Genomic DNA, 24,610 nt, shown 5'->3' with positions numbered 1-24,610 from the left:
TTTGCTGGCCATCCACACGACAGTCCTGATTGGTCCTTGCAGACTCTGGGACTGGAATATGAGTTTGCTGGCCATCCACACGACAGTCCTGATTGGTCCTTGCAGACTCTGGGACTGGAATATGAGTTTGCTGGCCATCCACACGACAGTCCTGATTGGTCCTTGCAGACTCTGGGACTGGAATATGAGTTTGCTGGCCATCCACACGACAGTCCTGATTGGTCCTTGCAGACTCTGGGACTGGAATATGAGTTTGCTGGCCATCCACACGACAGTCCTGATTGGTCCTTGCAGACTCTGGGACTGGAATATGAGTTGGCTGGCCATCCACACGACAGTCCTGATTGGTCCTTGCAGACTCTGGGACTGGAATATGAGTTTCCTGGCCATCCACACGACAGTCCTGATTGGTCCTTGCAGACTCTGGGACTGGAATATGAGTTGGCTGGCCATCCACACGACAGTCCTGATTGGTCCTTGCAGACTCTGGGACTGGAATATGAGTTTGCTGGCCATCCACACGACAGTCCTGATTGGTCCTTGCAGACTCTGGGACTGGAATATGAGTTTGCTGGCCATCCACACGACAGTCCTGATTGGTCCTTGCAGACTCTGGGACTGGAATATGAGCGACTCTCGTCCACAATGCTTTATTTATTTATCTAATTTTGAGTTGAAATCATGACTGGCCGAAACGTCACGACTTTAACTCAGAATCAGGTCAATAAAACATCAAGATTTTAATTGTGAGCAAGAGTCGCTCTTGTTTACTTCAGAATGCTCCTTTTGATTTATTTGGTTGCACCTCGTCTCACGTTCGGTTGAGTGCCTCCTACTCCTCTCCAGGGGCGGGGACAACCTGAAGTGATGTTTTTTTTCAGAATGGTGAACAATGTCTGACTCACTACATTATTTCCCCTTTATCTCTCATCCTTCCCTCTCTCTCTCTCTCTCTCTCTCTCTCTCTCTCGCTCTCTCTCTCTCTCTATTCCCTTTCCTGGAACTTGCCGATGTCCTACTCAGGTGTCCAATTGGTTCGGCAACAAGAGGATCCGGTACAAGAAGAACATCGGCAAGTTCCAGGAGGAGGCTAACCTCTATGCAGCCAAGACAGCGGTGACGGCAACCCACGCCGTGGCAGCAGCCATCCACAGCAGCCAGGCCAACTCACCCACCACGCCCAACTCTGGTAGGCACACTTGGTGGTAAGACCAGAGTCGTATGTATATGTTGCGGTATAAATGTGTAAAAAAAATAAAATAAGGGAAATGTATACATTTCACGGTAACATATATATATAATATAATAATAATATAATATAATATAATATAATATATAATAATATAATATAATATAATATATATATATATATAGATTTGGATAGTAACACAGAAGTGCTGTTCGATACTTAACAAAAGTGATGATTTCTGGCTGCTGTTATTGCTGCTTGCTTGTTTCTAGTTTTTTCCTACTCTTGTAATTTATTATTTTTTCTTTTGTTATTTTGTTTTCATTGTTTCACTTATTCAACTTTCTAAGAAGTAATATTGTAGTAATATTGTAGTAATATTGTAGTAATATTGTAGTAATATTGTATCAAACATACGGCCCAATGGATCCAAAAAATAAATAAAACCATCTATATACATTAAAAAAATAAATGAAAACTGTTTATAAATGATATTGGACCTACATTTATACAGGCTTTTCACTCGGTCCAGGTTGCTAACAATCACTGAAATGAAAGCTAGACAGTCAAGGAGCATAAAAAATTATCCAAACTATGGTTAGAGGGCAATTCTTTTTCTCACCATTTTGACTGACAATTGCTTGGTCCATTTTGACTGACAACTGCTTGGTCCATTTTGACTGACAATTGCTTGGTCCATTTTGACTGACAATTGCTTGGTCCATTTTGACTGACAACTGCTTGGTCCATTTTGACTGACAATTGCTTGGTCCATTTTGACTGACAATTGCTTGGTCCATTTTGACTGACAATTGCTTGGTCCATTTTGACTGACAATTGCTTGGTCCATTTTGACTGACAACTGCTTGGTCCATTTTGACTGACAACTGCTTGGTCCATTTTGACTGACAACTGCTTGGTCCATTTTGACTGACAACTGCTTGGTCCATTTTGACTGACAACTGCTTGGTCCATTTTGACTGACAACTGCTTGGTCCATTTTGACTGACAACTGCTTGGTCCATTTTGACTGACAACTGCTTGGTCCATTTTGACTGACAACTGCTTGGTCCATTTTGACTGACAACTGCTTGGTCCATTTTGACTGACAACTGCTTGGTCCATTTTGACTGACAACTGCTTGGTCCATTTTGACTGACAACTGCTTGGTCCATTTTGACTGACAACTGCTTGGTCCATTTTGACTGACAACTGCTTGGTCCATTTTGACTGACAACTGCTTGGTCCATTTTGACTGACAACTGCTTGGTCCATTTTGACTGACAACTGCTTGGTCCATTTTGACTGACAACTGCTTGGTCCATTTTGACTGACAACTGCTTGGTCCATTTTGACTGACAACTGCTTGGTCCATTTTGACTGACAACTGCTTGGTCCATTTTGACTGACAACTGCTTGGTCCATTTTGACTGCAAGGAAATATAACACCGTTTGAATATGACCCTCCTGACCTCTGTAAAGACTGAATGAGGCCTGCGGAGGCAGAATGAGTTTGACACCCCTGTGACTGTGGTACTGCTAGGGATAGTTGGGTGGCTGGTTGCTAGGGATAGTTGGTTGGCTGGTTGCTAGGTGTAGTGGGGTGTGTGGTTGCTAGGGGTAGTGGGGTGTGTGGTTGCTAGGGGTAGTTGGGTGGGTGGTTGCTAGGGATAGTTGGTTGGCTGGTTGCTAGGTGTAGTGGGGTGTGTGGTTGCTAGGGGTAGTGGGGTGTGTGGTTGCTAGGGGTAGTTGGGTGGGTGGTTGCTAGGGGTAGTGGGGTGGGTGGTTGCTAGGAGTAGTGGGGTGTGTGGTTGCTAGGGGTAGTGGGGTGTGTGGTTGCTAGGGGTAGTTGGGTGGGTGGGAGGGAGGGAGGGAGGGACATCTGGCATTGTTTGTTAAAATTGCAAATGACAATTAAATATTGATAATAAAAATCAACACAACGAATTATTAAAATGTTCACGCTCTGACGTCAAATCAAACCTAAGCCCTTTTTTTTTTTTAAATCTTCATTTAATAATCTATAGCAGTGCTTACAATTCCAATACAATTGATGTAGGCAATGAGACTCGGGGCTTAATAAAGTCATGATGGGAGGTTTTCAAGTCCCTTCCATTTTCTTTTATCCAGGCTTCCAGATGAAAGATGAGGAATTTCAACTGGACTCTGCTGAGAGCAAAAACTCCCTTTTAACCAACATGTTCAGCGCCGGTACTGATTCAGGAAACCTTTTATGTGTTGTGGTCATTCATCCCACCTAGAACTATAGTCCTTCCATCGGTCCCTTCTCACACCCCCGACCATAGTGGAAGCTTGTCTCCCTCTCCACCACCTCAACCTGAATTCAATTTGTTTCATTTAGGATATGAGTACGCTAGTTCCTGTTTAGGTTGCTTCATTTAGGATATGAGTACGCTAGTTCCTGTTTTGGTTGCTTCATTTAGGATACGAGTACGCTAGTTCCTGTTTAGGTTGCTTAATTTAGGATATGAGTACGCTAGTTCCTGTTTAGGTTGCTTAATTTAGGATATGAGTACGCTAGTTCCTGTTTAGGTTGCTTAATTTAGGATATGAGTACGCTAGTTCCTGTTTAGGTTGCTTAATTTAGGATATGAGTACGCTAGTTCCTGTTTAGGTTGCTTCATTTAGGATATGAGTACGCTAGTTCCTGTTTAGGTTGCTTCATTTAGGATACGAGTACACTAGTTCCTGTTTAGGTTGCTTCATTTAGGATACGAGTACACTAGTTCCTGTTTAGTTTGTTTCATTTAGGATATGAGTACGCTAGTTCCTGTTTAGGTTGCTTCATTTAGGATATGAGTACGCTAGTTCCTCTTTAGGTTGCTTCATTTAGGATACGAGTACGCTAGTTCTTGTTTCGTCTCTCTTCCCTCGGTCCTTACTCTCTCTGTTTTCATCTCCCTTCCCTCTGTCCTTACTCTCTCTGTTTTCATCTCCCTTCCCTCTGTCCTTACTATCTCTGTTTTCATCTGTCTTCCCTCTGTCCTTACTCTCTCTGTTTTCATCTGTCTTCCCTCTGTCCTTACTCTCTCTGTTTTCATCTCCCTTCCCTCTGTCCTTACTATCTCTGTTTTCATCTCCCTTCCCTCTGTCCTTACTATCTCTGTTTTCATCTGTCTTCCCTCTGTCCTTACTATCTCTGTTTTTATCTGTCTTCCCTCTGTCCTTACTCTCTCTGTTTTCATCTGTCTTCCCTCTGTCCTTACTATCTCTGTTTTCATCTGTCTTCCCTCTGTCCTTACTCTCTGTTTTCATCTCCCTTCCCTCTGTCCTTACTATCTCTGTTTTCATCTGTCTTCCCTCTGTCCTTACTCTCTCTGTTTTCATCTCTCTTTATTTTGTCCTTTCTATATCTACAGTCTTCTTGTTTTGGATAGTTTAGTTGTTCGGATGTATGGATCAGTGAGTGTAATGTAGTGTGACGTTGCCCCTAGTCGCATATCTTGGGGTCAGTTTAGCACTTCCCCCACTAATGGTTAAGATTAGGATTGGGTAAAGGGAAGCTGATCCTAGATCTGTATGTGTTCTTATATTCAGCTACTTCCATCTCTCCTCTCCAGGTTCCTCTGCCTCTTTTAGCCTCCCTAACTCTGGGGACATGTTCATGAGCATGCAGAGTCTGAATGGGGCCTCTTACCAGGGGGCTCAAGTCGGAGCTAATGTGCAGTCACAGGTAGGTCAGGGTGAGAGGTCAGGAAGAGAGGTCAGGGTGAGAGGCTTACTTAAGGGTCACATACTATTGACTGTACTAGGTTTGGGGTCAATACCCTTTAAAAAAAAAATTGGAGTCATTCCATGAATTGGAATAATGGAGACAATTTGGCCTTCACTTCCTCTGAGGATTTCGTTGAATTCATGGAATGATTTTGAGTTTGAATGAGATTGGACTTCAACTCAAAACTGTAGCAATTCATTGATAGTCGACTGGTAATGTCCAGTCTGGGTACGGCAGGACATTATACTGTAGGTTATGCAGCTTGATTATTTATTCTCTTAGAAGGTGTTCGTCAGGTGTAAGAAATATGGCTTTAGATATTATAGACCTTTTGACATATTTCTGTATTTCTATATGACAGTATATTGTAGATTACAGGTTCTGTTATTTGAGAAGGTAGAGTGTCTGGCTTTGACTTGAGCTCTTGGGCTGGGATTCCCCACTTTCTTTACTTACCTGTCCCGTGTCTGTTCTGTACTGTCCCATGTCTGTTCTATACTGTCCTATGTCTGTTCTTTACTGTCCCGTGTCTGTTCTGTACTGTCCCGTGTCTGTTCTGTTCTGTACTGTCCCATGTCTGTTCTTTACTGTCCCGTGTCTGTTCTGTTCTATACTGTCCTATGTCTGTTCTTTACTGTCCCGTGTCTGTTCTGTACTGTCCCGTGTCTGTTCTGTTCTATACTGCCCCATGTCTGTTCTGTTCTTTACTGTCCCATGTCTGTTCTGTTCTTTACTGTCCCATCTCTGTTCTTTACTGTCCCATGTCTGTTCTTTACTGTCCCATGTCTGTTCTTTACTGTCCCATGTCTGTTCTTTACTGTCCCATGTCTGTTCTTTACTGCCCCATGTCTGTTCTTTACTGTCCCATGTCTGTTCTTTACTGTCCCATGTCTGTTCTTTACTGTCCCATGTCTGTTCTTTACTGTCCCATGTCTGTTCTTTACTGTCCCATCTCTGTTCTTTACTGCCCCATGTCTGTTCTTTACTGTCCCATGTCTGTTCTTTACTGTCCCATGTCTGTTCTTTACTGTCCATGTCTGTTCTTTACTGTCTCATGTGTGTTCTCTACTGTCCCATGTCTGTTCTATACTGTCCCATGTCTGTTCTTTACTTTACTGTCTCATGTCTGTTCTCTACTGTCCCATGTCTGTTCTTTACTGTCCCATGTCTGTTCTTTACTGTCTCATGTCTGTTCTTTATTTTACTGTCCCATGTCTGTTCTTTACTCTCCCATGTCTGTTCTTTACTCTCCCATGTCTGTTCTTTACTGTCTCATGTCTGTTCTTTACTGTCCCATGTCTGTTCTTTACTTTACTGTCCCATGTCTGTTCTTTACTGTCCCATGTCTGTTCTATACTGTCCCATGTCTGTTCTTTACTGTCCCATGTCTGTTCTTTACTGTCCCATGTCTGTTCTGTTCTATACTGTCCCATGTCTGTTCTTTACTGTCCCGTGTCTGTTCTGTTCTATACTGTCCCATGTCTGTTCTTTACTGTCCCATGTCTGGTCTGTTCTATACTATCCCATGTCTGTTCTTTACTGTCCCATGTCTGTTCTTTACTGTCCCAATTATGTTCTTTACTGTCCCATGTCTGGTTTGTTCTATACTGTCCCATATCTGTTCTATACTGTCCCATGTCTGTTCTTTACTGTCCCAATTCTGTTCTTTACTGTCCCATGTCTGGTCTGTTCTATACTGTCCCATGTCTGTTCTTTACTGTCCCATGTCTGTTCTTTACTGTCTCATGTGTGTTCTTTACTGTCCCATGTCTGGTCTGTTCTATACTGTCCCATGTCTGTTCTCTACTATCCCATGTCTGTTCTTTACTGTCTCATGTGTGTTCTCTACTGTCCCATGTCTGTTCTTTACTGTCCCATGTCTGTTCTATACTGTCCCATGTCTGTTCTATACTGTCCCATGTCTGTTCTTTACTGTCCCATGTCTGTTCTTTACTGTCCCATGTCTGTTCTGTTCTATACTGTCCCATGTCTGTTCTTTACTGTCCCGTGTCTGTTCTGTTCTATACTGTCCCATGTCTGTTCTTTACTGTCCCATGTCTGGTCTGTTCTATACTATCCCATGTCTGTTCTTTACTGTCCCATGTCTGTTCTTTACTGTCCCAATTATGTTCTTTACTGTCCCATGTCTGGTTTGTTCTATACTGTCCCATATCTGTTCTATACTGTCCCATGTCTGTTCTTTACTGTCCCAATTCTGTTCTTTACTGTCCCATGTCTGGTCTGTTCTATACTGTCCCATGTCTGTTCTTTACTGTCCCATGTCTGTTCTTTACTGTCTCATGTGTGTTCTTTACTGTCCCATGTCTGTTCTTTACTTTACTGTCCCATGTCTGTTCTTTACTGTCCCATGACTGTTCTTTACTGTCCCATGTCTGTTCTTTACTGTCCCATGTCTGGTCTGTTCTATACTGTCCCATGTCTGTTCTATACTGTCTCATATCTGTTCTATACTGTCCTATGTCTGTTCTTTACTGTCCCGTGTCTGTTCTGTACTGTCCCGTGTCTGTTCTGTTCTATACTGTCCCATGTCTGTTCTTTACTGTCCCGTGTCTGTTCTGTACTGTCCCGTGTCTGTTCTGTTCTATACTGCCCCATGTCTGTTCTGTTCTTTACTGTCCCATGTCTGTTCTGTTCTTTACTGTCCCATGTCTGTTCTTTACTGTCCCATCTCTGTTCTATACTGTCCCATCTCTGTTCTTTTCTGTCCCATCTCTGTTCTTTACTGTCCCATGTCTGTCCTTTACTGTCCCATGTCTGTTCTTTACTGTCCCGTGTTTGTTCTTTACTGTCCCATGTCTGTTCTTTACTGTCCATGTCTGTTCAATACTGTCCCATGTCTGTTCTTTACTGTCCCATGTCTGTTCTTTACTGTCTCATGTGTGTTCTCTACTGTCCCATGTCTGTTCTATACTGTCCCATGTCTGTTCTTTATTTTACTGTCCCATGTTTGTTCTTTACTCTCCCATGTCTGTTCTTTACTCTCCCATGTCTGTTCTTTACTGTCTCATGTCTGTTCTTTACTGTCCCATGTCTGTTCTTTACTTTACTGTCCCATGTCTGTTCTATACTGTCTCATATCTGTTCTTTACTGTCCCATGTCTGTTCTTTACTTTACTGTCCCGTGTCTGTTCTGTTCTATACTGTCACATGTCTGTTCTGTTCTATACTGTCCCATGTCTATTCTTTACTGTCCCGTGTCTGTTCTGTTCTATACTGTCCCATGTCTGTTCTTTACTGTCCCGTGTCTGGTCTGTTCTATACTATCCCATGTCTGTTCTTTACTGTCCCATGTCTGTTCTTTACTGTCCCAATTATGTTCTTTACTGTCCCATGTCTGGTTTGTTCTATACTGTCCCATATCTGTTCTATACTGTCCCATGTCTGTTCTTTACTGTCCCAATTCTGTTCTTTACTGTCCCATGTCTGGTCTGTTCTATACTGTCCCATGTCTGTTCTTTACTGTCCCATGTCTGTTCTTTACTGTCTCATGTGTGTTCTTTACTGTCCCATGTCTGGTCTGTTCTATACTGTCCCATGTCTGTTCTCTACTATCCCATGTCTGTTCTTTACTGTCTCATGTGTGTTCTCTACTGTCCCATGTCTGTTCTTTACTGTCCCATGTCTGTTCTATACTGTCCCATGTCTGTTCTATACTGTCCCATGTCTGTTCTTTACTGTCCCATGTCTGTTCTTTACTGTCCCATGTCTGTTCTGTTCTATACTGTCCCATGTCTGTTCTTTACTGTCCCGTGTCTGTTCTGTTCTATACTGTCCCATGTCTGTTCTTTACTGTCCCATGTCTGGTCTGTTCTATACTATCCCATGTCTGTTCTTTACTGTCCCATGTCTGTTCTTTACTGTCCCAATTATGTTCTTTACTGTCCCATGTCTGGTTTGTTCTATACTGTCCCATATCTGTTCTATACTGTCCCATGTCTGTTCTTTACTGTCCCAATTCTGTTCTTTACTGTCCCATGTCTGGTCTGTTCTATACTGTCCCATGTCTGTTCTTTACTGTCCCATGTCTGTTCTTTACTGTCTCATGTGTGTTCTTTACTGTCCCATGTCTGTTCTTTACTTTACTGTCCCATGTCTGTTCTTTACTGTCCCATGACTGTTCTTTACTGTCCCATGTCTGTTCTTTACTGTCCCATGTCTGGTCTGTTCTATACTGTCCCATGTCTGTTCTATACTGTCTCATATCTGTTCTATACTGTCCTATGTCTGTTCTTTACTGTCCCGTGTCTGTTCTGTACTGTCCCGTGTCTGTTCTGTTCTATACTGTCCCATGTCTGTTCTTTACTGTCCCGTGTCTGTTCTGTACTGTCCCGTGTCTGTTCTGTTCTATACTGCCCCATGTCTGTTCTGTTCTTTACTGTCCCATGTCTGTTCTGTTCTTTACTGTCCCATGTCTGTTCTTTACTGTCCCATCTCTGTTCTATACTGTCCCATCTCTGTTCTTTTCTGTCCCATCTCTGTTCTTTACTGTCCCATGTCTGTCCTTTACTGTCCCATGTCTGTTCTTTACTGTCCCGTGTTTGTTCTTTACTGTCCCATGTCTGTTCTTTACTGTCCATGTCTGTTCAATACTGTCCCATGTCTGTTCTTTACTGTCCCATGTCTGTTCTTTACTGTCTCATGTGTGTTCTCTACTGTCCCATGTCTGTTCTATACTGTCCCATGTCTGTTCTTTATTTTACTGTCCCATGTTTGTTCTTTACTCTCCCATGTCTGTTCTTTACTCTCCCATGTCTGTTCTTTACTGTCTCATGTCTGTTCTTTACTGTCCCATGTCTGTTCTTTACTTTACTGTCCCATGTCTGTTCTATACTGTCTCATATCTGTTCTTTACTGTCCCATGTCTGTTCTTTACTTTACTGTCCCGTGTCTGTTCTGTTCTATACTGTCACATGTCTGTTCTGTTCTATACTGTCCCATGTCTATTCTTTACTGTCCCGTGTCTGTTCTGTTCTATACTGTCCCATGTCTGTTCTTTACTGTCCCGTGTCTGTTCTGTTCTATACTGTCCCATGTCTGTTTTTTTCTGTCCCATGTCTGTTCTGTTCTATACTGTCCCGTGTCTGTTCTGTTCTATACTGTCACATGTCTGTTCTGTTCTATACTGTCCCATGTCTGTTCTTTACTGTCCCGTGTCTGTTCTGTTCTATACTGTCCCATGTCTGTTCTTTACTGTCCCATGTCTGGTCTGTTCTATACTGTCCCATGTCTGTTCTTTACTGTCCCATGTCTGTTCTTTACTGTCCCAATTCTGTTCTTTACTGTCCCATGTCTGGTCTGTTCTATACTGTCCCATGTCTGTTCTATACTGTCCCATGTCTGTTCTATACTGTCCCAATTCTGTTATTTACTGTCCCATGTCTGGTCTGTTCTATACTGTCCCATGTCTGTTCTTTACTGTCCCATGTCTGTTCTTTACTGTCGCATGTGTGTTCTTTACTGTCCCATGTCTGGTCTGTTCTATACTGTCCCATGTCTGGTCTGTTCTATACTGTCCCATGTCTGTTCTTTACTGTCTCATGTGTGTTCTCTACTGTCCCATGTCTGGTCTTTACTGTCCCGTGTCTGTTCTGTTCTATACTGTCCCATGTCTGTTCTTTACTGTCCCGTGTCTGTTCTGTTCTATACTGTCCCATGTCTGTTTTTTTCTGTCCCATGTCTGTTCTGTTCTATACTGTCCCGTGTCTGTTCTGTTCTATACTGTCACATGTCTGTTCTGTTCTTTACTGTCCCATGTCTGTTCTTTACTGTCCCGTGTCTGTTCTGTTCTATACTGTCCCATGTCTGTTCTTTACTGTCCCATGTCTGGTCTGTTGTATACTGTCCCATGTCTGTTCTTTACTGTCCCATGTCTGTTCTTTACTGTCCCAATTCTGTTCTTTACTGTCCCATGTCTGGTCTGTTCTATACTGTCCCATGTCTGTTCTATACTGTCCCATGTCTGTTCTTTACTGTCCCAATTCTGTTATTTACTGTCCCATGTCTGGTCTGTTCTATACTGTCCCATGTCTGTTCTTTACTGTCCCATGTCTGTTCTTTACTGTCTCATGTGTGTTCTCTACTGTCCCATGTCTGTTCTTTACTGTCCCATGTCTGTTCTATACTGTCCCATGTCTGTTCTTTACTTTACTGTCTCATGTCTGTTCTTTACTGTCGCATGTGTGTTCTTTACTGTCCCATGTCTGGTCTGTTCTATACTGTCCCATGTCTGTTCTTTACTGTCCCATGTCTGTTCTTTACTGTCTCATGTGTGTTCTCTACTGTCCCATGTCTGTTCTTTACTGTCTCATGTCTGTTCTTTACTGTCCCGTGTCTGTTCTGTTCTATACTGTCCCATGTCTGTTCTTTACTGTCCCGTGTCTGTTCTGTTCTATTCTGTCCCATGTCTGTTCTGTTCTAAACTGTCACATGTCTGTTCTGTTCTATACTGTCCCATGTCTGTTCTTTACTGTCCCGTGTTTGTTCTGTTTTATACTGTCCCATGTCTGTTCTTTACTGTCCCGTGTCTGTTCTGTTCTATTCTGTCCCATGTCCGTTCTTTACTGTCCCATGCCTGTTCTGTTCTATACTGTCCCGTGCCTGTTCTGTTCTATACTGTCACATGTCTGTTCTGTTCTATACTGTCCCATGTCTGTTCTTTACTGTCCCGTGTCGGTTCTGTTCTATACTGTCCCATGTCTGTTCTTTACTGTCCCGTGTCTGTTCTGTTCTATACTGTCCCATGTCTGTTCTTTACTGTCCCATGTCTGTTCTGTTCTATACTGTCCCGTGTCTGTTCTGATCTATACTGTCCCATGTCTGTTCTTTACTTTACTGTCCCATCGCTGTTCTATACTGTCCCATGTCTGTTCTTTACTGTCCCATGTCTGTTCTTTACTGTCCCATGTCTGTTCTATACTGTCCCATCTCTGTTCTATACTGTCTCATGTCTGTTCTTTACTGTCCCATGTCTGTTCTATACTGTCTCATGTCTGTTCTTTACTGTCCCATGTCTGGTCTGTTCTATACTGTCCCATGTCTGTTCTTTACTGTCCCAATTCTGTTATTTACTGTCCCATGTCTGGTCTGTTCTATACTGTCCCATGTTTGTTCTTTACTGTCCCATGTCTGTTCTTTACTGTCCCATGTCTGGTCTGTTCTATGCTGTCCCATGCCTGTTCTTTACTGTCCCAATTCTGTTCTTTACTGTCCCATGTCTGGTCTTTACTGTCCCATGTCTGTTCTATACTGTCCCATGTCTGTTCTTTACTTTACTGTCTCATGTCTGTTCTATACTGTCCCATGTCTGTTCTTTACTGTCCCATGTCTGTTCTTTACTGTCCCATGTCTGGTCTGTTCTATACTGTCCCATGTCTGTTCTATACTGTCCCATGTCTGTTCTTTACTGTCTCATGTGTGTTCTCTACTGTCCCATATCTGTTATTTACTGTCCCATGTCTGTTCTATACTGTCCCATGTCTGTTCTTTACTTTACTGTCTCATGTCTGTTCTATACTGTCCCATGTCTTGTCCCATGTCTGTTCTTTACTGTCCCATGACTGTTCTTTACTGTCCCAATTCTCTTCTTTACTGTCCCATGTCTGGTCTGTTCTATACTGTCCCATGTCTGTTCTTTACTGTCCCATGTCTGTTCTTTACTGTCCCATGTCTGTTCTTTACTGTCCCATGTCTGGTCTGTTCTATACTGTCCCATGTCTGTTCTTTACTGTCCCATGTCTGTTCTTTACTGTCTCATGTGTGTTCTCTACTGTCCCATGTCTGTTCTTTACTGTCCCATGTCTGTTCTATACTGTCCCATGTCTGTTCTTTACTTTACTGTCTCATGTCTGTTCTATACTGTCCCATGTCTGTTCTTTACTGTCTCATGTCTCTTCTTTACTGTCCCATGTCTGTTCTTTACTTTACTGTCCCATGTCTGTTCTTTACTGTCCCATGTCTGTTCTATACTTTCTCATATCTGTTCTTTACTGACCCATGTCTGTTCTTTACTTTAATATCCCATGTCTGTTCTTTACTGTCTCATATCTGTTCTTTACTGTCTCATATCTGTTCTTTACAGTCCCATGTCTGTTCTTTACTCTCGCATGTCTGTTCTTTACTCTCCCATGTCTGTTCTTTACTGTCTCATGTCTGTTCTTTACTGTCCCATGTCTGTTCTTTACTTTACTGTCCCATGTCTGTTCTTTACTGTCCCATGTCTGTTCTATACTTTCTCATATCTGTTCTTTACTGACCCATGTCTGTTCTTTACTTTAATATCCCATGTCTGTTCTTTACTGTCTCATATCTGTTCTTTACTGTCTCATGTCTGTTCTTTACTGTTCCATGTTTGTTCTTTACTGTCCCATGTCTGTTCTTTACTGTCCCATGTATGTTCTTTACTGTCTCATGTCTGTTCTTTACTGTCCCATGTCTGTTCTGTTCTATGCTGTCCCATGTCTGTTCTTTACTGTCTCATGTCTGTTCATTACTGTCCCATGTCTGTTCTTTACTTTACTGTCCCATGTCTGTTCTTTACTGTCTCATGTCTGTTCTGTTCTATACTGTCCCATGTCTGTTCTTTACTGTCCCATGTCTGTTCTTTACTCTCCCATGTCTGTTCTTTACTGTCCCATGTATGTTCTGTTTTATACTGTCCCATGTCTGTTCTGTTCTAGACTGTCCCTTGTCTGTTCTTTACTGTCCCATGTCTGTTCTTTACTCTCCCATGTCTGTTCATTACTCTCCCATGTCTGTTCTTTACTGTCTCATGTCTGTTCTTTACTGTCCCATGTCTGTTCTTTACTTTACTGTCCCATGTCTGTTCTTTACTGTCCCATGTCTGTTCTATACTGTCTCATATCTGTTCTTTACTGACCCATGTCTGTTCTTTACTTTAATATCCCATGTCTGTTCTTTACTGTCTCATATCTGTTCTTTACTGTCTCATATCTGTTCTTTACGGTCCCATGTCTGTTCTTTACTGTCTCATGTCTGTTCTTTACTGTTCCATGTTTGTTCTTTACTGTCCCATGTCTGTTCTTTACTGTCCCATGTCTGTTCTTTACTGTCTCATGTCTGTTCTTTACTGTCCCATGTCTGTTCTGTTCTATACTGTCCCATGTCTGTTCTTTACTGTCTCATGTCTGTTCATTACTGTCCCATGTCTGTTCTTTACTTTACTGTCCCATGTCTGTTCTTTACTGTCTCATGTCTGTTCTGTTCTATACTGTCCCATGTCTGTTCTTTACTCTCCCATGTCTGTTCTTTACTGTCCCATGTCTGTTCTGTTTTATACTGTCCCATGTCTGTTCTGTTCTAGACTGTCCCTTGTCTGTTCTTTACTGTCCCATGTCTGTTCTTTACTGTCCCATGTCTGTTCTTTTCTGTCCCATGTCTGTTCTTTACTGTCTCATGTCTGTTCTTTACTGTCCCATGTCTGTTCTATACTGTCGCATGTCTGTTCAATACTGTCCCATGTCTGTTATTTACTGTCCCATGTCTGTTCTTTACTGTCCCATGTCTGTTATTTACTGTCTCATGTCTGTTCTTTACTGTCCCATGTCTGGTCTTTACTGTCCCATGTCTGTTCTATACTGTCCCATGTCTGTTCTTTACTGTCCCATGTCTGTTCTTTACTGTCCCATGTCTGTTCTTTACTGTCCCATGTATTTTCTTTACTTTACTGTCCCTTGTCTGTTCTTTACTTTACTGTCTCATATCTGTTCTTTACTGTCCCATGTCTGTTCTTTACTTTACTGTCTCATATCTGTTCTTTACTGTCCCATGTCTGTTCTTTTCTCTCCCATGTCTCTTCTTTACTGTCCCAATTCTGTTCTTTACTGTCCCATGTCTTTTCTATACTGTCCAATGTCTGTTCTTTACTGTCCCATGTCTGTTCTTTACTGTCCCATGTCTGTTCTATACTGTCCAATGTCTGTTCTTTACTGTCCCATGTCTGTTCTTTAGTGTGTCCCATGTCTGTTCTTTACTGTCCCAAGTCTGTTCTTTACTGTCCCATGTCTGTTCTTTACTGTCCCATGTCTGTTCATTACTTTACTGTCCCATGTCAGCTCTTTACTGTCCCATGTCTGTTCTTTACTCTCCCATGTCTGTTCTTTACTGTCCCGTGTCTGTCCTGTTCTATACTGTCCCATGTCTGTTCTTTACTGTCCCGTGTCTGTTCTGTACTGTCCCGTGTCTGTTCTGTTCTATACTGTCCCATGTCTGTTCTGTTCTTTACTGTCCCATGTCTGTTCTGTTCTATACTGTCCCATCTCTGTTCTTTACTGGCCCATCTCTGTTCTTTCGTGTCCCATCTATGTCCTTTACTGTCCATGTCTGTTCTATACTGTCCCATGTCTGTTCTATACTGTCCCATGTCTGTTCTTTACTGTCTCATGTCTGTTCTTTACTGTCTCATGTGTGTTCTCTACTGTCCCATGTATGTTCTATACAGTCCCATGTCTGTTCTTTACTCTCCCATGTCTGTTCTTTACTGTCCCATGTCTGTTCTGTTTTATACTGTCCCATGTCTGTTCTGTTCTAGACTGTCCCTTGTCTGTTCTTTACTGTCCCATGTCTGTTCTTTACTGTCTCATGTCTGTTCTTTACTGTCCCATGTCTGTTCTATACTGTCGCATGTCTGTTCAATACTGTCCCATGTCTGTTCTTTACTGTCCCTTGTCTGTTCTTTACTGTCCCATGTCTGTTCTTTACTGTCCCATGTCTGTTCTTTTCTGTCCCATGTCTGTTCTTTACTGTCTCATGTCTGTTCTTTACTGTCCCATGTCTGTTCTATACTGTCGCATGTCTGTTCAATACTGTCCCATGTCTGTTCTTTACTGTCCCATGTCTGTTCTTTACTGTCCCATGTCTGTTCTTTACTGTCTCATGTCTGTTCAATACTGTCCCATGTCTGTTCTTTACTGTCCCATGTCTGTTCTTTACTGTCCCATGTCTGTTCTATACTGTCGCATGTCTGTTCAATACTGTCCCATGTCTGTTCTTTACTGTCCCATGTCTGTTCTTTACTGTCCCATGTCTGTTCTTTACTGTCTCATGTCTGTTCTTTACTGTCCCATGTCTGGTCTTTACTGTCCCATGTCTGTTCTATACTGTCCCATGTCTGTTCTATACTGTCCCATGTCTGTTCTTTACTGTCCCATGTCTGTTCTTTACTGTCCCATGTCTTTTCTTTACTTTACTGTCCCATGTCTGTTCTTTACTTTACTGTCTCATATCTGTTCTTTACTGTCCCATGTCTGTTCTTTACTTTACTGTCTCATATCTGTTCTTTACTGTCCCATGTCTGTTCTTTTCTCTCCCATGTCTCTTCTTTACTGTCCCAATTCTGTTCTTTACTGTCCCATGTCTGTTCTATACTGTCCAATGTCTGTTCTTTACTGTCCCATGTCTGTTCTTTAGTGTGTCCCATGTCTGTTCTTTACTGTCCCAAGTCTTTTCTTTACTGTCACATGTCTGTTCTTTACTGTCCCATGTCTGTTCTTTATTTTACTGTCTCATGTCTGTTCTTTACTGTCCCATGTCTGTTCTTTACTGTCCCATGTCTGTTCATTACTTTACTGTCCCATGTCAGCTCTTTACTGTCCCATGTCTGTTCTTTACTCTCCCATGTCTGTTCTTTACTGTCCCGTGTCTGTCCTGTTCTATACTGTCCCATGTCTTTTCTTTACTGTCCCGTGTCTGTTCTGTACTGTCCCGTGTCTGTTCTGTTCTATACTGTCCCATGTCTGTTCTGTTCTTTACTGTCCCATGTCTGTTCTGTTCTATACTGTCCCATCTCTGTTCTTTACTGTCCCATCTCTGTTCTTTCGTGTCCCATCTATGTCCTTTACTGTCCATGTCTGTTCTATACTGTCCCATGTCTGTTCTATACTGTCCCATGTCTGTTCTTTACTGTCTCATGTCTGTTCTTTACTGTCTCATGTGTGTTCTCTACTGTCCCATGTATGTTCTATACTGTCCCATGTCTGTTCTTTACTTTACTGTCTCATGTCTGTTCTCTACTGTCCCATGTCTGTTCTTTACTGTCCCATGTCTGTTCTTTACTGTCCCATGTCTGTTCTTTACTTTACTGTCCCATATCTGTTCTATTCTGTCTCATATCTGTTCTTTACTGTCTCATGTCTGTTCTTTACTGTCCCGTGTCTGTTCTATACTGTCCCATGTCTGTTATAAACTGTCCCATGTCTGTTCTTTACTGTCCCATGTCTGTTCTATACTGTCCCATGTCTGTTCTATACTGTCACATGTCTGTTCTGTTCTATACTGTCCCATGTCTGTTCTATACTGTCTCATATCTGTTCTTTACTATCCCATGTCTGTTCTATACTGTCCCATGTCTGTTCTTTACTGTCTCATGTGTGTTCTCTACTGTCCCATATCTGTTCTTTACTGTCCCATGTCTGTTCTATACTGTCCCATGTCTGTTCTTTACTTTACAGTCTCATGTCTGTTCTATACTGTCCCATGTCTGTTCTTTACTTTACTGTCCCATGTCTGTTCTTTACTGTCTCATGTCTGTTCTTTACTGACCCATGTCTGTTCTTTACTTTAATATCCCATGTCTGTTCTTTACTGTCTCATATCTGTTCTTTACTGTCTCATATCTGTTCTTTACAGTCCCATGTCTGTTCTTTACTCTCCCATGTCTGTTCTTTACTCTCCCATGTCTGTTCTTTACTGTCTCATGTCTGTTCTTTACTGTCCCATGTCTGTTCTTTACTTTACTGTCCCATGTCTGTTCTTTACTGTCCCATGTCTGTTCTATACTTTCTCATATCTGTTCTTTACTGACCCATGTCTGTTCTTTACTTTAATATCCCATGTCTATTCTTTACTGTCTCATATCTGTTCTTTACTGTCTCATGTCTGTTCTTTACTGTTCCATGTTTGTTCTTTACTGTCCCATGTCTGTTCTTTACTGTCCCATGTATGTTCTTTACTGTCTCATGTCTGTTCTTTACTGTCCCATGTCTGTTCTGTTCTATACTGTCCCATGTCTGTTCTTTACTGTCTCATGTCTGTTCATTACTGTCCCATGTCTGTTCTTTACTTTACTGTCCCATGTCTGTTCTTTACTGTCTCATGTCTGTTCTGTTCTATACTGTCCCATGTCTGTTCTTTACTGTCCCATGTCTGTTCTTTACTCTTCCATGTCTGTTCTTTACTGTCCCATGTATGTTCTGTTTTATACTGTCCCATGTCTGTTCTGTTCTAGACTGTCCCTTGTCTGTTCTTTACTGTCCCATGTCTGTTCTTTACTTTACTGTCTCATGTCTGTTCTATACTGTCCCATGTCCTTTACTGTCTCATGTCTGTTCTTTACTGTCCCATGTCTGTTCTTTACTCTCCCATGTCTGTTCTTTACTCTCCCATGTCTGTTCTTTACTGTCTCATGTCTGTTCTTTACTGTCCCATGTCTGTTCTTTACTTTACTGTCCCATGTCTGTTCTTTACTGTCCCATGTCTGTTCTATACTGTCTCATATCTGTTCTTTACTGACCCATGTCTGTTCTTTACTTTAATATCCCATGTCTGTTCTTTACTGTCTCATATCTGTTCTTTACTGTCTCATATCTGTTCTTTACGGTCCCATGTCTGTTCTTTACTGTCTCATGTCTGTTCTTTACTGTTCCATGTTTGTTCTTTACTTTTCCATGTCTGTTCTTTACTGTCCCATATCTGTTCTTTACTGTCTCATGTCTGTTCTTTACTGTCCCATGTCTGTTCTGTTCTATACTGTCCCATGTCTGTTCTTTACTGTCTCATGTCTGTTCATTACTGTCCCATGTCTGTTCTTTACTTTACTGTCCCATGTCTGTTCTTTACTGTCTCATGTCTGTTCTGTTCTATACTGTCCCATGTCTGTTCTTTACTGTCCCATGTCTGTTCTTTACTCTCCCATGTCTGTTCTTTACTGTCCCATGTCTGTTCTGTTTTATAATGTCCCATGTCTGTTCTGTTCTAGACTGTCCCTTGTCTGTTCTTTACTGTCTCATGTCTGTTCTTTACTGTCCCATGTCTGTTCTATACTGTCGCATGTCTGTTCAATACTGTCCCATGTCTGTTCTTTACTGTCCCATGTCTGTTCTTTACTGTCCCATGTCTGTTCTTTACTGTCTCATGTCTGTTCTTTACTGTCCCATGTCTGGTCTTTACTGTCCCATGTCTGTTCTATACTGTCCCATGTCTGTTCTTTAGTGTCCCATGTCTGTTCTTTACTGTCCCATGTCTGTTCTTTACTTTAATGTCCCATGTCTGTTCTTTACTTTACTGTCTCATATCTGTTCTTTACTGTCCCATGTCTGTTCTTTACTTTACTGTCTCATATCTGTTCTTTACTGTCCCATGTCTGTTCTTTTCTCTCCCATGTCTCTTCTTTACTGTCCCAATTCTGTTCTTTACTGTCCCATGTCTGTTCTATACTGTCCAATGTCTGTTCTTTACTGTCCCATGTCTGTTCTTTACTGTCCCATGTCTGTTCTATACTGTCCAATGTCTGTTCTTTACTGTCCCATGTCTGTTCTTTAGTGTGTCCCATGTCTGTTCTTTACTGTCCCAAGTCTGTTCTTTACTGTCACATGTCTGTTCTTTACTGTCCCATGTCTGTTCTTTATTTTACTGTCTCATGTCTGTTCTTTACTGTCCCATGTCTGTTCTTTACTGTCCCATGTCTGTTCATTACTTTACTGTCCCATGTCAGCTCTTTACTGTCCCATGTCTGTTCTTTACTCTCCCATGTCTGTTCTTTACTGTCCCGTGTCTGTCCTGTTCTATACTGTCCCATGTCTGTTCTTTACTGTCCCGTGTCTGTTCTGTACTGTCCCGTGTCTGTTCTGTTCTATACTGTCCCATGTCTGTTCTGTTCTTTACTGTCCCATGTCTGTTCTGTTCTATACTGTCCCATCTCTGTTCTTTACTGTCCCATCTCTGTTCTTTCGTGTCCCATCTATGTCCTTTACTGTCCATGTCTGTTCTATACTGTCCCATGTCTGTTCTATACTGTCCCATGTCTGTTCTTTACTGTCTCATGTCTGTTCTTTACTGTCTCATGTGTGTTCTCTACTGTCCCATGTATGTTCTATACTGTCCCATGTCTGTTCTTTACTTTACTGTCTCATGTCTGTTCTCTACTGTCCCATGTCTGTTCTTTACTGTCCCATGTCTGTTCTTTACTGTCACATGTCTGTTCTTTACTTTACTGTCCCATATTTGTTCTATACTGTCTCATATCTGTTCTTTACTGGATCATGTCTGTTCTATACTGTCCCATGTCTGTTATATACTGTCCCATGTCTGTTCTTTACTGTCCCATGTCTGTTCTATACTGTCCCATGTCTGTTCTCTACTGTCACATGTCTGTTCTGTTCTATACTGTCCCATGTCTGTTCTATACTGTCTCATATCTGTTCTTTACTGTCTCATGTCTGTTCTTTACTGTCCCGTGTCTGTTCTGATCTATACTGTCCCGTGTCTGTTCTGATCTATACTGTCCCATGTCTGTTCTTTACTTTACTGTCCCATCTCTGTTCTATACTGTCCCATGTCTGTTCTTTACTGTCCCATGTCTGTTTTTTACTGTCCCATGTCTGTTCTATACTTTCCCATCTCTGTTCTATACTGTCTCATGTCTGTTCTTTACTGTCCCATGTCTGTTCTATACTGTCTCATGTCTGTTCTTTACCTTCCCATGTCTGGTCTGTTCTATACTGTCCCATGTCTGTTCTTTACTGTCCCATGTCTGTTCTTTACTGTCCCATGTCTGTTCTTTACTGTCCCATGTCTGTTCTGTTCTCTACTGTCCCATGTCTGTTCTTTACTGTCCCATGTCTGTTCTTTACTGTCCCATGTCTGTTCTTTACTGTCCCATGTCTGGTCTGTTCTATACTGTCCCATGTCTGTTCTTTACTTTCCCTTGTCTGTTCTTTACTGTCTCATATGTGTTCCCTACTGTCCCATGTCTGTTCTTTACTGTCCCATGTCTGTTCTATACTGTCCCATGTCTGTTCTTTACTTTACTGTCTCATGTCTGTTCTATACTGTCCCATGTCTGTTCTATACTGTCCCATGTCTTGTCCCATGTCTGTTCTTTACTGTCCCATGTTTGTTCTTTACTGTCCCAATTCTGTTCTTTACTGTCCCATGTCTGGTCTGTTCTATACTGTCCCATGTCTGTTCTTTACTGTCCCATGTCTGGTCTGTTCTATATTGTCCCATGTCAGTTCTTTACTGTCCCATGTCTGTTCTTTACTGTATCATGTGTGTTCTCTTCTGCCCCATGTCTGTTCTTTACTGTCCCATGTCTGTTCTATACTGTCCCATGTCTGTTCTTTACTTTACTGTCTCATGTCTGTTCTATACTGTCCCATGTCTGTTCTTTACTGTCTCAAGTCTGTTCTTTACTGTCCCATGTCTGTTCTTTACTCTCCCATGTCTATTCTTTACTCTCCCATGTCTATTCTTTACTCTCCCATGTCTGTTCTTTACTGTCTCATGCCTGTTCTTTACTGTCCCATGTCTGTTCTTTACTTTACTGTCCCATGTCTGTTCTTTACTGTCCCATGTCTGTTCTATACTGTCTCATATCTGTTCTTTACTGACCCATGTCTTTTCTTTACTTTAATGTCCCATGTCTGTTTTTTACTGTCTCATGTCTGTTCTTTACTGTTCCATGTCTGTTCTTTACTGTCCCATGTCTGTTCTTTACTGTCCCATATCTGTTCTTTAACTGTCTCATGTCTGTTCTTTACTGTCCCATGTCTGTTCTTTACTTTACTGTCCCATGTCTGTTCTTTACTGTCTCATGTCTGTTCTGTTCTATACTGTCCCACGTCTGTTCTGTTCTATACTGTCCCTTGTCTGTTCTTTACTGTCCCATATCTGTTCTTTACTGTCTCATGTCTGTTCTTTACTGTCCCATGTCTGTTCTTTACTCTCCCATGTCTGTTCTTTACTGTCCCATGTCTGTTCCGTTCTATACTGTCCCACGTCTGTTCTGTTCTATACTGTCCCTTGTCTGTTCTTTACTGTCCCATATCTGTTCTTTACTGTCCCATGTCTGTTCTTTTCTGTCCCATGTCTGTTCTTTACTGTCCCATGTCTGTTCTTTACTGTCCCATGTCTGTTCTTTACTGTCTCATGTCTGTTCTTTACTGTCTCATGTCTGTTCTTTACTGTCCCATGTCTGTTCTATACTGTCGCATGTCTGTTCTATACTGTCCCATGTCTGTTCTTTACTGTCTCATGTCTGTTCTATACTGTCCCATGTCTGTTCTTTACTGTCTCATGTCTGTTCTGTTCTATACTGTCCCATGTCTGTTCTTTACTGTCGCATGTCTGTTCTATACTTTCCCTTGTCTGTTCTTTACTGTCCCATATCTGTTCTTTACTGTCTCATGTCTGTTCTTTACTGTCCCATGTCTGTTCTATACTGTCGCATGTCTGTTCTATACTGTCCCATGTCTGTTCTTTACTGTCTCATGTCTGTTCTGTTCTATACTGTCCCATGTCTGTTCTTTACTGTCCCATGTCTGTTCTTTACTCTCCCATGTCTGTTCTTTACTGTCCCATGTCTGTTCCGTTCTATACTGTCCCATGTCTGTTCTGTTCTATACTGTCCCTTCTCTGTTCTTTACTGTCCCATGTCTGTTCTTTACTGTCCCATGTCTGTTCTTTACTGTCCCATGTCTGTTCTTTACTGTCCCATGTCTGTTCTTTACTCTCCCATGTCTGTTCTTAACTGTCCCATGTTTGTTCCGTTCTATACTGTCCCATGTCTGTTCTTTACTTTACTGTCTCATGTCTGTTCTCTACTGTCCCATGTCTGTTCTTTACTGTCTCATGTCTGTTCTATACTGTCCCATGTCTGTTTTTTACTGTCCCATGTCTGTTCTTTGCTGTCCCATGTCTGGTCTTTACTTTACTGTCCCATGTATGTTCTATACTGTCTCATATCTGTTCTTTACTGTCTAATGTCTGTTCTTTACTGTCCCGTGTCTGTTCTATACTGTCCCATGTCTGTTCTTTACTGTCCCATGTCTGTTCTTTACTGTCTCATGTGTGTTCTCTACTGTCCCATGTCTGTTCTTTACTGTCCCATGTCTGTTCTATACTTTCCCATGTCTGTTCTTTACTTTACTGTCTCATGTCTGTTCTATACTGTCCCATGTCTGTTCTTTACTGTCTCATGTCTGTTCTTTACTGTCCCATGTCTGTTCTTTACTCTCCCATGTCTATTCTTTACTCTCCCATGTCTGTTCTTTACTGTCCCATGTCTGTTCTTTACTTTACTGTCCCATGTCTGTTCTTTACTGTCTCATGTCTGTTCTGTTCTATACTGTCCCATGTCTGTTCTTTACTGTCCCATGTCTGTTCTTTACTCTCCCATGTCTGTTCTTTGCTGTCCCATGTCTGTTCTTTACTGTCTCATGTCTGTTCTTTACTATCCCATGTCTGGTCTTTACTGTCCCATGTCTGTTCTATACTGTCCCATGTCTGTTCTTTACTGTCTCATGTCTGTTCTTTACTGTCCCATGTCTGTTCTTTACTGTCCCATGTCTGTTCCTTACTTTACTGTCCCATGTCTGCTCTTTACTGTCCCATGTCTGTTCTTTACTGTCCCATGTCTAGTCTTTACTGTCCCATGTCTGTTCTTTACTGTCCCATGTCTGTTCTATACTGTTGCATGTCTGTTCTATACTGTCCCTTGTCTGTTCTTTACTGTCCCATGTCTGTTCTTTACTGTCTCATGTCTGTTCTTTACTGTCTCATGTCTGTTCTTTACTGTCCCATGTCTGGTCTTTACTGTCCCATGTCTGTTCTATACTGTCCCATGTCTGTTCTTTACTGTCTTATGTCTGTTCTTTACTGTCCCATGTCTGCTCTTTACTGTCCCATGTCTGTTCTTTACTGTCCCATGTCTAGTCTTTACTGTCCCATGTCTGTTCTTTACTGTCCCATGTCTGTTCTATACTGTTGCATGTCTGTTCTATACTGTCCCTTGTCTGTTCTTTACTGTCCCATGTCTGTTCTTTACTGTCTCATGTCTGTTCTTTACTGTCTCATGTCTGTTCTTTACTGTCCCATGTCTGGTCTTTACTGTCCCATGTCTGTTCTATACTGTCCCATGTCTGTTCTTTACTGTCTTATGTCTGTTCTTTACTGTCCCATGTCTGTTCTTTACTGTCCCATGTATGTTCTGTTCTTTACTGTCCCATGTCTGTTCTGTTCTATACTGTCTCATGTCTGTTCTTTACTTTACTGTCTCATGTCTGTTCTATACTGTCTCATGTCTGTTCTATACTGTCTCATGTCTGTTCTTTACTGTCCCATGTATGTTCTGTTCTTTACTGTCCAATGTCTGTTCTGTTCTTTACTGTCCCATGTCTGTTCTTGACTGTCCCATGTCTGTTCTGTTCTATACTGTCTCATGTCTGTTCTGTTCTATACTGTCCCATGTCTGTTCTTTACTGTCCCATGTCTGGTCTATACTGTCCCATGTCTGTTCTGTTCTATACTGTCTCATGTCTGTTCTATACTGTCTCATGTCTGGTCTATACTTTGCTGTCCTGTGTTTTGCCTTCGTCACAGAATAGAAATTCTCTTTGAGAGAAAAAGGCCAAATTGCCTACAAACAAGGTCAT

At 41.8% G+C, this 24,610-nt stretch overlaps 1 protein-coding gene across 1 annotated transcript in view; it reads left to right on the top strand.

The window, feature by feature from the left end:
• The window catches only part of LOC110523137 (pre-B-cell leukemia transcription factor 3), a 118,826-nt gene that overhangs the window by 90,220 nt on the left and 3,996 nt on the right, over nucleotides 1-24,610 (top strand). The window contains 3 exon segments of the mRNA XM_036976689.2: nucleotides 1,024-1,189; nucleotides 3,320-3,400; nucleotides 4,771-4,883. Of these exon segments, the coding sequence (XP_036832584.2) occupies nucleotides 1,024-1,189; nucleotides 3,320-3,400; nucleotides 4,771-4,883 (360 nt within the window).

The sequence above is a fragment of the Oncorhynchus mykiss genome, chromosome 5 (genome assembly GCF_057628025.1).
Source record: "Oncorhynchus mykiss isolate SJ-2025 chromosome 5, ASM5762802v1, whole genome shotgun sequence".
NCBI classification, from domain to species: domain Eukaryota; kingdom Metazoa; phylum Chordata; class Actinopteri; order Salmoniformes; family Salmonidae; genus Oncorhynchus; species Oncorhynchus mykiss.
The sequence above is the reverse complement of the archived record's forward strand: the minus strand, read 5'-3'. Positions and strand labels throughout refer to the sequence as shown.